Source organism: Zootermopsis nevadensis, unplaced genomic scaffold, assembly GCF_977971745.1.
Source record: "Zootermopsis nevadensis isolate Lab colony 2312 unplaced genomic scaffold, Znev_1.0 Znev_ptg000032l, whole genome shotgun sequence".
In the NCBI taxonomy this organism is placed as follows: Eukaryota; Metazoa; Arthropoda; class Insecta; order Blattodea; family Termopsidae; genus Zootermopsis; species Zootermopsis nevadensis.
The window spans coordinates 150,261-166,275 of NW_028259164.1; the positions used below are offsets into that span (position 1 = coordinate 150,261).

The 16,015-nt window shown below is 38.5% G+C and overlaps 1 protein-coding gene across 5 annotated transcripts in view; it reads left to right on the plus strand.

Moving 5' to 3' along the window:
• Positions 1–15,991, plus strand: part of LOC110839700 (uncharacterized) — a 136,545-nt gene extending 120,554 nt beyond the window's left edge. For 3 of the 5 annotated variants that reach the window (XM_022084138.2, XM_087359637.1, XM_087359638.1), the window contains 6 exons: positions 3,270–3,668; positions 4,646–6,387; positions 7,453–7,748; positions 8,403–8,834; positions 9,199–9,437; positions 10,252–15,991. In XM_022084138.2, coding sequence (XP_021939830.2) covers positions 3,270–3,668; positions 4,646–6,387; positions 7,453–7,748; positions 8,403–8,834; positions 9,199–9,437; positions 10,252–11,127 — 3,984 coding nt within the window. In that variant the 3' untranslated portion in view covers positions 11,128–15,991. Of the gene's footprint in view, positions 1–3,269; positions 3,669–4,381; positions 4,506–4,645; positions 6,388–7,452; positions 7,749–8,402; positions 8,835–9,198; positions 9,438–10,251 lie in introns of those variants that run through there. The other 2 variants (XM_087359639.1, XM_087359640.1) reach the window with 2 other exon arrangements.
• The last annotated feature ends 24 nt before the right edge of the window (positions 15,992–16,015 follow it).

The window sequence follows — 16,015 nt, forward strand, 5'->3', positions numbered from 1 at the left end:
AAAAGTATCGACAGATTCTCATGAAATGTTGTATCAAGATGTTTTACTAAAATTTTCTGGAATCTTCCGATGTTGGGTCCAGATTCGACACCAATAACGGGAACTTTACATGAAGACCTATTTGCGTTTCTGTGCACTAGTCACTGGCGAAATCGGCAAAATTGTTACACTACGCACAAACGTTTTCAGACTTCTTTAAAATGCATTAAATTTGAGAAACTAAAAATGGATTGAAAAATCAATCAATTATTTGAACCAGGTTTTACCTGAATACAAGTCTTATGTTTGATCACTGAGATACATATCATTTATAACTAATTTCATGCAACATAATTGTTTTAAAAGCTGGTAGTCGCTTAGCTGATCAAGACATTCTCTGCCTTTTATGGTACCCGGAGTTTAATTAGAATAGCATGTCACCAGACCCTATCCCAAGCTAGTAATTTCATTATTTCAGTTCACTTTACATGCAGAATTAACAAAGTGAGAAATGCATACAAATATTTGGTTGGGAACACTTCTTAATAAACGTCCACTTGAAATATCGTGAACGTGATGAAAAAACAACATCGAGATGGATCTTACATAGATGAGGACGGGTTGTGAGGTTGGCGGGGGTTGATGAGGGGGGAACTATAGCTAAGTATCTTATAAAATGATGGGTTTTGATGTTAGTGGTGTTGAATCTTTGAGCCCAGTGTTCTTTTATATTAATTTAATTGTCACCAAACATATTTCTGCTCTTATATATTGAGGTCTTTACTAGACTGTTTGATATTTTAAAGCTTTGAATATTATCTAAATAATATTTAAAAATGTAATTTCTGATGTTTAGGGAAACATTCACTGCGTATTATAAGAACTATATATAAAACTTAATAATATTCATAAGTAGGTAGTTTATATTGTCACCTCTGGGCTTTAAAAAGTCAAGTTATATTGTCCCCGATACAAATATTCTTTGTTGTTCCATTGAGAGTTTGATATGTGACATATGAATGCACAAATGTTTGTATTATTCATTAAAATGCATCATTGACAATAACGTGTTCAACTTGGAGCAAAACGCAACACGTGACTGCGAACGAAGATATTTCATAACACTTGGTATACTTCTATCTACAGGCGGGATACTTAGCAAGGAAATTATGCTAAAGATCTTACATTATCTGTTGTGCGTCTTATAATTTCTCTTGGGGGAGGGTTTAATATCGTAATTTAGTAAAATTACGAGCGTTTCGTTTGTGTATACATTTACATATACATATTCTCGCTTTCCAAATGTTCAGTTCCCACTTCAAAGTGTTTTATATTAAAGAATGGAAACAAATTTTGATGTTCTGTTCTTCGCTATTTTTAATGAACTCCTGCGTAACAGTAAGAGGAACTGACGTGGACATTCGCTTAGAAAAAATATGTCACATTTAAAATGCGCTTAATTTTGTATTAATGGAAATCGTTCCCATTCCCCAAACAATATTATAAAATGAAACTTTTTATAGAAAACCCTTTTTAATCTGTTATTTATATTCATTGAACTTGAACAAATTAATGCATTAATTAAACAGCGACTGTTGATCAATTTTTACATTTTAATTTACTCTGAATCTGTTTTAAATGTTGCTTATTTATTTCAGAATTGACATACGCAATTCTAACTGGTAAGCGAAACAAAGCATCGCGTTACGAGGTTCAGCTGTTTTAGAAATATTAATTCAGTGGACGATTCATGCAAGTGAAACTTTTCAAATGTAAATGCTTTTTTTAAACAGGCAACTGAAATATTTTAAGAAGTTTTTCGAATAAAACACGCAACATCAAAATATCATGAATTCACTTCATTATAACTTCACATAATAAATAAAAGAACATCCAAACGAAACTTCAAGATAAATACGCGAGCATATTATTACTGCAAAAATCAAAAGAAATTTTATAAGAATTTAACCACCAAAATAATTAATAAAGATAAACCAAAACAAAGACAATGGATAAAAAATAGGTCTATGGATTAAATTTAGCACTTAGAAGTCCAGAAATTAAGAATAAAACGTGAGGGCTTAATACTAATCCATCATTAGCAAATTCAAAGCTTTTATGACGTACTTACAACGTTTCTTTGTTTCCAAATGTTTACATTAAAAGTCAGAAACCGGAACAGTTTTCCAGGGACACTTTTTAAAACGAAAATTAAAAAGTCTTCTGTCTTACTTTCGTGGTTCAGTGGAACTTAACGCACTGGAACACAGCAGAAGCTATCAGATAAAACGTATCGTTAGTTATCTGCAGCCAGCCAGTGATATTATAATCATTATGCTTGCAGCTAGCGTAAGCCTCGACTAACTGGCTAACAACGCTCAAGACTTCTTGCTAAAATCATTTTGGTAATCATCGTATATCTTTTGTCAAAGAGTTAAGTATTTAGATACGCGAAGGTTTCATTACAGTTTCAAAGACACTCTGGAGCGTAAAGCCACAAATAGCAGGACGTTTACGCTCTGACTATTACGAACTCAGTTTCTCTCAGGAGATATTAATTACCGTGTAGCGGCTGGTTTCAGGTTGCATTATCGAGAGAACAGAAAGAGACAATACATTGAATAAAATTCAGAATAACGACGACAACTTGGTTGCGACTGTTTTGAAAACCAAAAGGAACTAATTAAGTATTCTTTCCCGTTGCACGGTATAACAAATTTTGCGCGACTTCACATAACAGCAACAGATCATGACTGCCTCAGTCATTCTTCCGTAAAAACGTGGCTGATTACGAAGAATGATGCCTCAACATCCGAGGGTCGCACCCCATTAATACTAGACTGAGATTTCGGGTTGTGGTCTTCTGGGTTGTGACGCCGTAAGATCTTGTTGGTGTTCACCAACGTTTCGTAGGAACGTGTCGATACCATCCTCAGTGTATAATGTCACAATCGACGTCCAAAATGACGCGGAAATCTCGCTTCACTCTTTAGGTTCCATTCGTTAGTGGGACCACAGGGCAATTGGGCGTTTGACCGACGTTCCAGAAGGAGCGTCTCTGAAACGCCGGGCAGCATCTAGGACGTTGCACGGGGCAGCATCCGACAAACGTCATCTTCATACTTGTCGCCCTGAGGACCTGATACCTCACTGTACTGTTCTGTCTTCGCATTTATTCGGGAGATATCCGTTTCGAACCTCGTCAGGACAACAGGATATCCTCATTAGAGATGTTAATGGTTTTCCTCAGAGTCTCCAATCAATTTATTTCCATTATCGTTGTGTTACAGGAGGCAGACAGGATCAACCATTCTAGCAACTGCCCAGCAGCCACGCCCCCTAGCTCCCCTCTGGACTCTCCGCCGCCCCCAGCTCCCGCCCCAGCTGCTCCCATACCAGCCCATTATATTTCTTCCCTGCGGGCATCTTCACGTCGAGGCGGCGTCAGTCCAGAGAAGGAAAGGGACCCATTGTCACGGTTACTACGTTTTCTACGGGCCTTCTACCGTGAACTGGCTGGGAGGGACCCAGCTAACCCCCCGCCGTGGGCACCTCCATTACCGCCAGGGACGCTATGCCCTGCACACTTTCAGCCATCGCTACAACTAGCGCCAATAGGAAGTGGTGGTCGACCAGAGAATGAACCGCGCGACAGCATTCGATTGGAACAGATACTCTCGGCCATCAGGGTAATTAGCCATGAACGTAAATATTAAATCACCCCTGTCTGATTCACACAAAAAATCGTGATGTCATACATCAACAATTTTTTTTTCAATCAACAGGAATTTGTTAATTTTGATTGTTTCATAAAATTTTACAGCGATACGTTCTACAATATTTTTAAAATAAATTCATATTAATCATTTCCAAGTTCATTTTGCAGCGCAGCATAATTGCAAGTCAAAAGCGTTTCAAAAATGTATCAATTCGCATTATTTCATCACAAATACCTATTCCATTCGTTACTTATGGGATGGCATAAACACTTTTCGCAAATTTTGCAAAACATAACCTATAACGACGTAAGTACACAAATGAATTTATTTTACAAGGTCACTGCTATTTTTTTAATCATTCTCCCTGGAATTTGAACGTCCAAGAAGATGGTGTAACAGATGCTAATACGTTTTTAGTGCAAGGAAGTAATTACGTACCACATTTTAGTCATTTCCTTCGATTCATCCTCTGCTTGTAATACGCGTAAGAAAGATATCAGTTTTACAGAGGTTATGTTAAGACATTGCTAAGGATACGCTGAGGTTTATGGATACCGCTGTCATTTTCAACATGATCATCCCTCACTACGTTTGTCAGCATAGAATTTGCAGCCAACTTTTTGTCTTATAGTTTACAGTTCTCACTCAATTCCTTCCTCCTTGTGTGACCTTTCTGTATTTCAGAGATCGCTGAGTATGATACAAAGTGTCAATTGTGGTCTTCTGGGTTGTTTTTGCCATGTGGACTTGTACGTGTACCAACATTTTGGAAGATCACGCTGCCTCCATCCTCTGGGCTGATAGGTAGTATGTTTCACCTACAAATTGATACCCACTTACAAATCCACATAGTTTCACAACCAAAATAACACCTTCACCTTGAGAACCTTGAATTTCGTATGATAGGAAATTTGTCAGTTTTCACGATGTCTTTTGTGTTATTACAGACGAACGAAGGCTCGATGCATGATGCCCCACGTCGCGTGGTTGTGGAGGGTGGTCCTGGCAGTGGTAAGACAACTCTGGCTTTGAGGCTACTCCACTCGTGGGCCACACAAGATGACTGGCTAGGTCCATCAATAGAGCTCGCTCTATTTGTCCCACTCCGGGAGCTACGTGGCAACAGTTTGGCTCATTACCTGAGCAAGGAGCTCCTCCCGAAGACTGCACTCAGTGGTTGCGCAAGTCCCTGGGGTGGAGGGGGTGGTGGAAGCTATGGTGGGAGTGGAAATGGTTTCGCTCAAGTGTGGAAGTGCCTCGGCCTCCTAGAAGACAGGTTGTTGTTCGTGTTGGATGGTTACGATGAGGCTGTGGCACTCGGTGGACAGGAGGGCAAGGGTCAAGGTGGTACTGGAGCTGGAAATGGGAGAGAAGCATTGGGGGATGCCGTTGAACTACTTGAAGGCCGCATGTTCCCCGAATGTCGTATTCTAATCACGTGTTCTCCCGGTTGGAGTTCGGAATTGTTCCCACTCGTTCAGCGTAGAGTTCTGCTTCACGGGTTGGACTGGGCCCACGTAGAGCGACTTGTGACCGCCTACTTTAATGGAAACAAAAAGCCTGAGAGTGCTAGTCATTTTCTGGAGGTTGTATTCGCAAGTCAGCAAGTTCTCCGTCCTTTGGCATGTTGGCCTCTTGGCTGGCTTCTACTCTGCGTCCTTTTTGAAGAGGAAGGTGGCCGATTACCAACCGATACGTTGGATGTTCACCAGGCTCTATTTAAGTGCCTTATCCGCCGGAGTCTTGTTAGGAAGGGTGAAATTTTAATGCCTAGTGAAATATCTTCCGACTTACCTGGACACTGTAAGAAGTTGCTAGCTGAATTTGGGAGGCTTGCCCTAACGTCTATAAAGGAGGAGAGGTTCTTGTACACAGACTCAGAAATTCGAGCTCATTGTAGGGGCGGTGGGCTCGAAGTCACAGAACTTGGCTTTCTGAGTCGCGGTCTCAACTTTGGACGCAGTCACAATCAGAAAAAGCGAGCCGACTACTACACGCCAGTGATTCGAACATTTGCAGAATTTCTGGCAGCATATTATATTTCTTCTATAGTACATTACTCAAATATTCTAAGGAGAGAACTGGAAGATCTTCCTGGAATGACTGGAGGAGGGATTGGCTCTGTTCTGGACAACAATACGGTGCTGATACTGAGGTTCCTTATGGGACTTTTGGGACGTAAGGGTCACCTCGTGTTCAATCAGTTATGTCCGCTGGATTTCCCCACACGGACGTTGTTCATGCTTCTTCAAGCATCAGGACCCTCTGAAGCTAACGTAGCCGCAGTGTGTAGACTATTAGGGGCTTCAAGTAGCAGTTGGGTAGGCATGGGTAATGGAGCTTCTGGGTCTAGTTCCAAAGTTCCTGTTCCCCTCGTTCATACAGCGCCACTGGAACTTGAAGGTTGGTCTCACGTTCTCCAAAGTGAAGCATGTACTCTGGAGGCACTGGAACTAGTTTTTCAGTTTGATAAAGGTGCGGATTATGAAGAGCATTTGGATTCCTTCTTCACGTCGCTATCTTCTAATGATAGTGTTCGGTTAGTTCGCATTTCGTCTTTGCTGGGACACGAATTCACCGCCGCCGAAGTGGATCGCTTGGCAGGTTACGTGAAGACTACGCTGTGCAAATCTAGGCTTCACACATTTGAGCTCGTCATAACGTGCCTGGAAGATAGTGCACATGACAGGTATTTGTTTGAATCTCATTTATGCGTGTTTTGAGTAATTATAATGTGTATGAAGCGTGTTCATAATCTGTTGCTGTTATTTCTAACGGAAAAGTGTATTCTTCGTTTTTCGTAGATTAGTCACCTAAGCCTTTTCAGCCTCGGAAAATATTCTGAGGCAGTAAATCTTCTTAACACATAGTACGTCTCAATTAATAAGGAATAATCTAATTAGAGGGTCTGTTCCATCACAATATAATGTAAGGCAACACAGAGAAATACAATCAGACTTTCATATAACATGTAAAACAGCATAACATAACCTTAAAATCGAAATGTTTATATTTCAGAAATTTTACGCTTTGAATTTTAAATTATAAATAACTTAAATTATGATAGCCCCTGACTTAATCAGAGACCACCAATGTCAATTTAGGAGGAATATTGCTGTGTAAATGTGTTTCCATGAAAACATTTATTTATCTTAGAATGTTCATCGTACAATTTGATGTGTTGTTTATACCCTTTAAGGTCACCTACCATTTATAACATTTTGATCATGTAAACTTGTTAGGTGTAGAAACAGACAGCATTAGTTTTGCTGGAATTGTGTTTCGACAGAGTGTTAAAGGAAAAAGTTTAAAGTTACCCCTTTGAAGTAGAAAGGAAATTAGAGAATGTATATGTGGTTCAGAGACATGACCTTCTAGCACCATCTGGTTACTAGCATTTTGGAGGAATAAATCACCTTCATCTTCAAGGTAGATTTTAGAGAAGTTGTATATCCAGACTCTTCAGTCATGTTGTTAATTTTAAATCAAAGCTATATTCCTGATGATACCAACAAAATCAAAATTAATGTGATTTTATTGTTCCCAGATTAAAACTCTTGTTTGAATACCATCTCTTGAATATGCTGTTACAGAGATCCAAAGTTCTGGTCAATTTAGATGGGCATTCTAACAAAATTACTTCAAATCACTTTTATGATGAGATAAAATGAGAATTTTAGAACTCTGTTAACATTTTGCATGGCGTAATGTACTTGCTGCGTCAGAATTATGATAGTTCATTCATGCATTTCAGGTTCCAGTCATTAGTCGACGCACTGTGCGAAGGACTGGAGCAGAACGCAAGCCCAATTCTGAACAAACTAGTGTTGGACCTGAACCTTGGGACATGCCAGGTGGTGCAACTGTGCGTAGCTCTCGAGCACACAGACCAGGTGACAGTTCTTCACCTGCCACATCTGGGCTGTGGCAGAGATGGCCTTCGAGCCATCGCCCAGCTTATCAGGGCCCGACCTCTCGTTGCACTGAACCTGTCTGGTAGCTGGGGCATGCGGCGTGAAGATCCGCCATCCTCCAGTGGCGTCAGTGTTGGTTCGTAAAAGTCTTAATAGATTTTGTAATCTGTGTCACACCCTCCTCCTTAGCAAGCTTTTACTGTCTGGCATCATTCACCTTTTATTCTGTCAACATGAACTGATGATCTGGTATCAGACATAAGGATGTTCCTTGATAATGTCCATTCTCTGGATCTGTACTTTATATAAGAATATTGGGTACTTGTGAGCTATCGGGACACATCACTTTAAAAATAGGTTAGGTTAACTTAGCTTAGGTTAGCTTAGGTTAGGTTAGCTTAGGTTAGGTTAGTTTAGGTTAGGTTAGCTTAGGTTAGGTTATGTTAGGTTAGTTTAGGTTAGGTTAGGTTAGTTTAGGTTAGGTTAGCTTAGGTTAGGTTAGCTTAGGTTAGGTTAGGTTAGGTTAATGTGTGTGGATAAATGACATATACTTGAAAGTTATTATAACCTAACCTATTTTTAAAGCGATGTGTCCCGATAACCCACAAGTACCCAATATTGTTACAAAATATTTTAAATATTTGCAAATCCAGTGGGAGTATTCCAGACACGAGGCACAGCAAGACAAGAAGTCAATGAGCCTTATCTCTACATACACAACTGCAGGCAAATATGTTCTTGTTCAGTGAATATTTTGAAGTAATGATATGAAAGTACCCCATTCCTCCAGGTTCCGGTAGTGGTAGTAGTGGAGGAGTTGGTAGCGGTGTGAGCACGCTACAACACGTGGCAAAGCAGCCGTCACTCACCAGCAATATCTCACCAAAGACGACGACAAGCTCCTCCTATTACTTCTCGTCCCTTCCACGTGGCATGATGGGAGGATACAACAGCCTCGGCAGACCTGCCACTCTGCCCCGCCAACCCCTGCAGCAGCTTCTGCTTGACGGCTATAGCAACTCCAGCAGTGGAGACAGCAAGAGGAATTCTGACTCGGTTCTCTTCCAGAGACTCTTCCATCCTCTTCCAGCATGTGACCCTGCCGTGCACGCAGGGTCGGGCTTTCACGACGTGTTTGACGCTGCTCGCGATACCGCCTGTAAGTTGCGGAGCCTGAATGTTAGCAAGTGTCTGCTGGGTGCAGAAGATGCCCTGTGTCTAGGTTAGTAGCTTTGATTTGTTTTGTTGAGATTTGTTATCTATAAATCCTCGATGCTTAATCTTTCTCATACGCAGCTGTCGGCAGTGTTCCACACACCCCTTGAGAGGTAAGTCTGTGGCCACAGTCACATTAATAATCCTGTCAAAACTCAGAAACCTCCCTAAAATAATAAGACAGATCCTTCATGTTGAAATCGCTTTATACTCTTGTTGCACGTAAGGATGGTTTCTTTCCACGTTTGCGCTTATAGTTCCTATTCAGAAATGGCAAAAACGTTCAAGACTTTGCATTATGGCAAAGCTACTGTATTTGAATGTTCAAATTTTCTTGAGGAACAGCAATTTTGAAGTTAGATGTGGTACAGGTGAAACTGTACGGCGCTCGCTGTGTCTGGATGCGCTACGGCTGGAAGGAGGAACCCGCTTAGGAGAGGTTCTGCCCGTGATTCTGGGACTAGCAGACAATACATCTATCCAGCTGCTGGATCTGGGGTCACAGCGACTCATACTAGAGGATGGACCCACTCAACTCGTGTGTCAGTCTCTTGCCAAAAACTCCAGCCTCAGACTCCTTAGCTTGGAAGGATGGACGTTTCGAATCGAGGTAATCCCATTCCCTGTTTAAACCTTTAAAGTTCAGTGATAACTACGTGTACCGGTAATTTTACATTTTTCCCACAGAGTGTATGGGGTTTGTATGATTCTTCCCAAAAGGAATAGAATAATAGTAGTGTTGATGATAATAGCTGTTATAATCCGTAGAGTCTGCCCTTGAAAACAAGCTTTGGGTTGGTATCACTGCGCTGCAAACAGCTGTGTCACTGTAGCGTACACAAACAGTGGGACACGCTCTTCTGTTCCACAGAAAAGACAGATTGAAATTTTATGTGCTAGAAGTGATCCGTCATTTCGTACTGTCTGGATATTATTCTCACTTTGTCTGTGTTTATTCATAAATAACAATTCCCTTGTGAAATAATAACAAATATGTAAGTCTTCAGGGTAAGTGGTTAAGGATGAAATAGTGCTTTTATTTAAATTGTACTTACTGCAGTTTTTGGTTATGGAAGTCTTTTAATGCCACAGATTTTTTCATATGTAATTATTTTTAAACTAATGAGCTGCGACCTGGCTCGCAAGCTTCAGCTATATGAACATGTACTGTTGTCCAATGACGTCATGGCTTGATGTTCTTATATATTCAGACATTTATTTTTTATTTATTGGCACTGTAATGAAGCTCAAAATATAGGACAAGAATAAAATGACGGAGGCGGTATGACCTCCGAAACGTCGGTAAACATTGACCAGACTACACAGCGCAACAACCCAGAAGATAGAAATCTTCAATAAAATTTTACTGAAGCTTGAAAGCCTCTTTGTATAAATTCTGACAACGCTGTTACTGGTGTTAACAGGAAGAAGGCTCTCTCTCGGTGTTCCTTGGATTCCTTCAGTCGACATCGATTCGGGACCTTGTTCTTGCTAATTGCCGGCTTCATCTCGCCATCCACGGCGGTCGTCTCTCGCGTCTAGGACGTCTCGATGATTCGGTGGCTGAGATGCTCGGCTCTCTGCCCGATTTTGTTTGTACTGCCGTCGTCTTCCTACGCCTCGGTGGTTTCCAAGTGACGGTCAATGATCGGATGGCTCTTCGTGGACCTCACCTTTTACCGTTCCTTCGCGGTTTCACCCACCTGAGTGATCTGGACCTAAGTCTAGACAAGAACTCTGTCAGTAGCACTACAAGCAGTCCATTGTTTGTGGACGATAAGGCACTGACCACTTTTTTTCAGACTCTCTCTGCCAGTTTCAGAACTCTACAGAGCCTCAAGATGAGTCACTGGAGAATTTGTCTTGATGATAGCGACAGAACACTGCGCGCTGTTGGGAGAGCTCTCAAGACATGTTCTCTCAGTTATCTCAAAGTGAATGGCCTTGGCGTATCTGACAGTGCTCACAAGGGATCACTTGAGCATTTATTTTTACAGACAGTGGTAGCAAATCTAAGCTATCTTAGTTGGTTGAGTATGGTAGGTGTCTCCTTAACCCCAGGTCAGTCCACGGCAGTGGGGAAGTGCATCAGAGATCGATTCCCAGGCACAGCTTTAGAGGTGAGCGCTAAAGATGTAGGCGCAGATGCTGTGAAGGCTTTAGTTGCAGCTGTGGAGGATGGTGGTAAGATTGAGGTTATGTATGTTGGTGGACCTAGCTGTAATCTGCGTATCCAAAGGATTCTTAAAAACCAGAAATTAAAAGGAAAGTTTAGAAGATTCACTTCCCTAAAAGAATGAATTTTTGGTTGAATGACTCATGGAACTTAGCCTGTATGTCAGTGGTCCCCAACGCGGTGCCCTCGGGCGCCAAGGCTTTTTTTGGGTGCCCACGTTGTTACGGAAAGAGATTATACTGAATAAAGAAGGCCGTTCAACCATGAACATTTTAAAATCACAGATCTTGACTTACTAATGCCCATTTTGACGGTTGTTTGCGAGCAGCAACATCATCCTACACTGCCAAATTTGAAAAACTGGCCGATGAAATGCAGTACCAAACATCACACGAACTTCCCACTTTAGTAATAATAATTTTACTTATAAAAGTACGTATTTTTGATTGCATGGTTTCTCGTATTGTTAAACGTCGTGTTATTTTGTGTATTATTTGGTGTCCTTATCTTATTTGTCCAGAGAAAAGAAAATTTGGCTTTGTTAATTGGTTGGTGCCCGCTACGACCTCATAAACTCTCAAATGTGTGGGGAACGCTGGGTTAGACCTAGACAGTATTTCTAGCCCAGTTTTTAAATAATTTTCAATTTAATTTCTATATTTTAATTTATTACTCTTAGCTGCTGTAAAATAACTAAATCCTCAAAAAACACGTCTTTGAGTGTTATTTCACGGTACATGAATGAACCAGACACGTTTCATTGTTATTTAAGGAATTGGTCAGTTATTCGTTTCCATTAATTAGTGTGAGGGCACCTTATGAAATTTAAGAAAAGAATACCGTGTTCCAAGATCCAAGGAAGTCCAGTGGAAGACCAGTTGCATATACTAATTACGTATTTACGGGGTTTTTTTAGATGGTGGTAGTATCATTGGAAATGAACTAATGTACGTGCTTCATAGAACGAATTTGTCGCTGTGTAAATTAGTGTGCTCTGTTCATTACTGTAAAAAAGAGCTTTGAAATCCATTCAGTACAGTTTCATTTTGTGTAAATACAAAAAGAAGTGACTTTGCGCAAAGTTTTAACGAACCTGGAGACATTTTAATATGAAACAGCTGTCCACATTCTTTACCTAATTATGAAGATTACAAGCAGATGTAAATAAAGTACTCTAAAAAAATGATTCTGAGTGAAAATTAGAAGGTTATCTTTAAAATATAAAACTATAATTGTTATGAAATGTAAATAATTTTATAAAAATGGTAATTATAATGAAATATGTCTGGGTTGATTTTTAAATAAGAAGTGGTGCTATTGTAGTGCTAAAAGTAGTGGAGCCAAGCTCCACATTTATTTCAAATTAATTAATGTCCCGTTATTCCGACAGAATGTAGGAAAATTATTCAGAATACGTCTATGAAGTGAGAACAGGTTTGAGCCTGATTTATGCAGGACAGAAGAAGTAGCAGATAGAATGTAAGTAGCTTTAGTAAATAATAATGGTCATGAAATATGGAGTATTTTATTTTTATGAAGTCATTTTAGACAATACCAAATATAAATACATTGCGTATGAATATATGAGAATTTGGCAGATGTCGATGGTCTTCTGGGTCGTAATATCATCTGAACTTGTAGGTAAATACCATTTTTGGGGGGGGAACATACTACCTCTATCTTCAGCCCTACAAGTCCACATGGCATTACAACCCGGAAGAGCAATGACAAAATGGCATATGAATGTGAAAAACAGCTGCTAATAATATTTTGCATACCATTCATACCATATTAAACGAACCTTAGCAAATTACAGGCAATTATTAGAAATTAAAATAAATTAGAATTAAAAGGCTCCATGTCAGCTTCTTAAGCTGCAAGTTCTGCAAGGTAGCGTGAGCTAGTCCTGGGTGGGGTGGGAGGGATGATATCATTGACTCATCATACAGATTGTATTTTAATGTTCAAAATTCTCTATTTCCCATGTTATTAAATTTATATACATGTTCAAATGGTATACTGTACATTTTTTTTGACATATTGACATGCTGCTGCTGAGATTAGAAAGTAGTAGTTTTTTATATAAATAATGTAGGGTAGTTGGAACAGGTTTTTTCAGTCATACTGAAACAAAATAGTTCTCAGTGTGATCAAAGATTATTTTAAATATAAATGTAGCAGTAAAATTGTAACAACTGTGCATATTTTTTTGTATATATGCAAATATATATATTGTGAGGTATCAATATCATAATTATTAATTGGATATCTGTGTACTATAAATCCTATTTTATTTTGTGTAAATTTTTATATTCGTACAATTTATACAGTTGTATTGTTTTTAAATTTATAGCAGTAATCCAACAATAACTGCTTTCAAAATGCCATTAAAAATATTTCCCATCCAATACAGACACAATAATTAGACTAATTGCATTAATTGTACTTTAAAATTGAAAGAGTGTTAATTTAAATACTAGCAGCTAACAAATTGCTTTCAATCGTGTGAGCCAAACTGTATTAGCCCTCACTTCTAACATAAATTTTTTTGATCTCTCAGACTTACAGAAATGAATAATGGGTTTGTGATCTATAGCTTTAATTACCACCTGAAATGGCTGATAGCCTGAGAAGACTTCATTGGATGAATAATGGGTATTTCTCTTCTGTATGTTGCTTCACATTTCAAGTTCTCATACCATGGAATTTCAGATTTATATATTAAATAATTATTTTTGTTCTTCTTCTTCTATGGCTCTCCGGTCCGTATTCAGTCCATGGCCTCCTCAATTCTCCTCTTCCATTCGGTCCTCTGTTAGGTCCGTCTGTCCGAGGCTTTGATCGAGGTTTCGAAACATCTTCATTAGCCTTGCGACCAACCCCCAACCTGGAGGACCAGGGTACCTGTCTTAGTCTGACCTCTCCCCCTCGACCAATCTAACTAGGGAGGCCCTACCAGTAGCTATGCTACCGCCAGCATAGCTCTTGGGGTCACTGAGGTGATTTAATAAATTTACAGAGACGTGAGGGTTAAAATAAATATTAACAGATACATGTATTCATAATTGACATTGAATTGAAGTAAATCAACACAAATTGCAAAATTATGATACAAGTACTCAATATTAAATGTTTCATTCCATCATAATAATAAGTGTCATTAAGTTAAATGTGTCTTTTTGCATCTCATTGATAGGGTAATACAATATATTGTTATTTTGGAAAGTTAATGTCATGTGCAAGTCTCTAAAAATTAAAATATTTGGATTCACCATCTACACATATCTAGAACAATGTGGATTGTAAAATCTTGTATTAGTCATTGTGATTGAATAAATGGACTCCCATCCACAAATTAATCCTTCTAGTGTGTAAGGAAAGGTAAATTTGTGACAAACGTATTTTCAAACTTTTTATAAAATAATTCAAAATCCATATAAAACTATTGTGAATGTGTTGTAACATTTAAAGAATATCACTGTTTTAATTTCCGATAACATTACGAGGCGTAACGAGTTCTAAAAGCTTTATCATTCCGTGAGCCAGTCTGCCAATGCATTTCTTACATCTCGTATTCTGGTTGACTAAGTATTTTTTACAACTTTTAGTAATTTGTTGTTGCTCAAAAGGCAGTGCCTTTTTTTGAGAGGAAGTTTCTCATTTACTCAAAATAATGGCACTGCATGAATTTGTCCTCATTACTTGTGTATATACATGTTATTAGTCTTTGTGTGACTATGCTATATGGTGTCCCTAAATGGTACTACTATACGGACTTTTAAAATATTATTGTCATGTTTTCAGATCACTAAACTAATTTATAATTATTGAAAATGTTTACACTTGCTCAACAAGTATTGATACAAAAATGTGAAGTCTCACACATTACAAAATTCATATATTTTATTCAGTGTCAGTTAATGCACAGTCTACAATTCCACCAGAGGTAAATGTAACATTTTTGGAACATAAAGTTTTATTTGCTGTGCACCAAAACAGAACATTTCAAAATTTATGTACAAATCTTTACTGTAAATTAGAGTACAGATTTATTGTAAAAATTCCTTTATTAATTCCAAGAAATACATTTTGTAAACATAATTGTTGAGTGGTGTAAGAATAATATAATTGTCCATTTTGTAAATACTTCATACAATTTGGGATGGTGTAGATCAGTGGTATTCAACCCTTTTTGTTCGCGTACCCCCAGATATAATTTCTCTTCAACTTTGTACCCCCAAAGTTGTTGGTGTATAATTCAAGTTATACATAGTATATAATCTACATCTAAAATACATTAAATAAACTGCATTACTGATTATTCAGTGTTTATCATAAAATAATATATATATTTTTTAAATTTCATGTACCCCCTAAGATGTCTTCGCGTACCCCAGGTTGAATACCACTGGTGTAGATAATAGTTCATTGTTCTAGCCACTTGATTTCTATACTAGGCTTGTAAAGACAGACTTAATATTTTAACAACTTGTGAGAGTCAAATCGCAGCTCGACTCATGCGAGACATCTATTTTATGCACAAATGTAAAATGTATGAAAGTTCCATGTAATGTACAAACTGTTAGAATCATATATTAGCACTTTATTGTGTTAAGAATAAAGATAAATTGATAACTGTACATAAAATTAATATAAATTATTCTTCATTACAGTAAAAATATACTGCAGTTTTGCTATACCCATCACGCTTTAACGTCATCATTGCAGTAACGCTGCATCTGGAGGAGTGTGGACAGTTGTGAATTCAGATAGAAAGTGCAAGTTAAATCAGATTGGCAATACTCACTGAATTTGCTATGTGTTAACATGTACATTTAACATTGTCATTCAGCTGCAGAGGGTTCTACAAATTATTCTTGAAACACTACTATATAATCCAAAGTATCTATCTAATTTAAAATCACTTCCAATTCCTTACTTGTTACCACCTCTATGACATGTGTAATAAATGTAGTCCATATTTGTAAGTGTTTGTCATTCAGTGCTCAGGC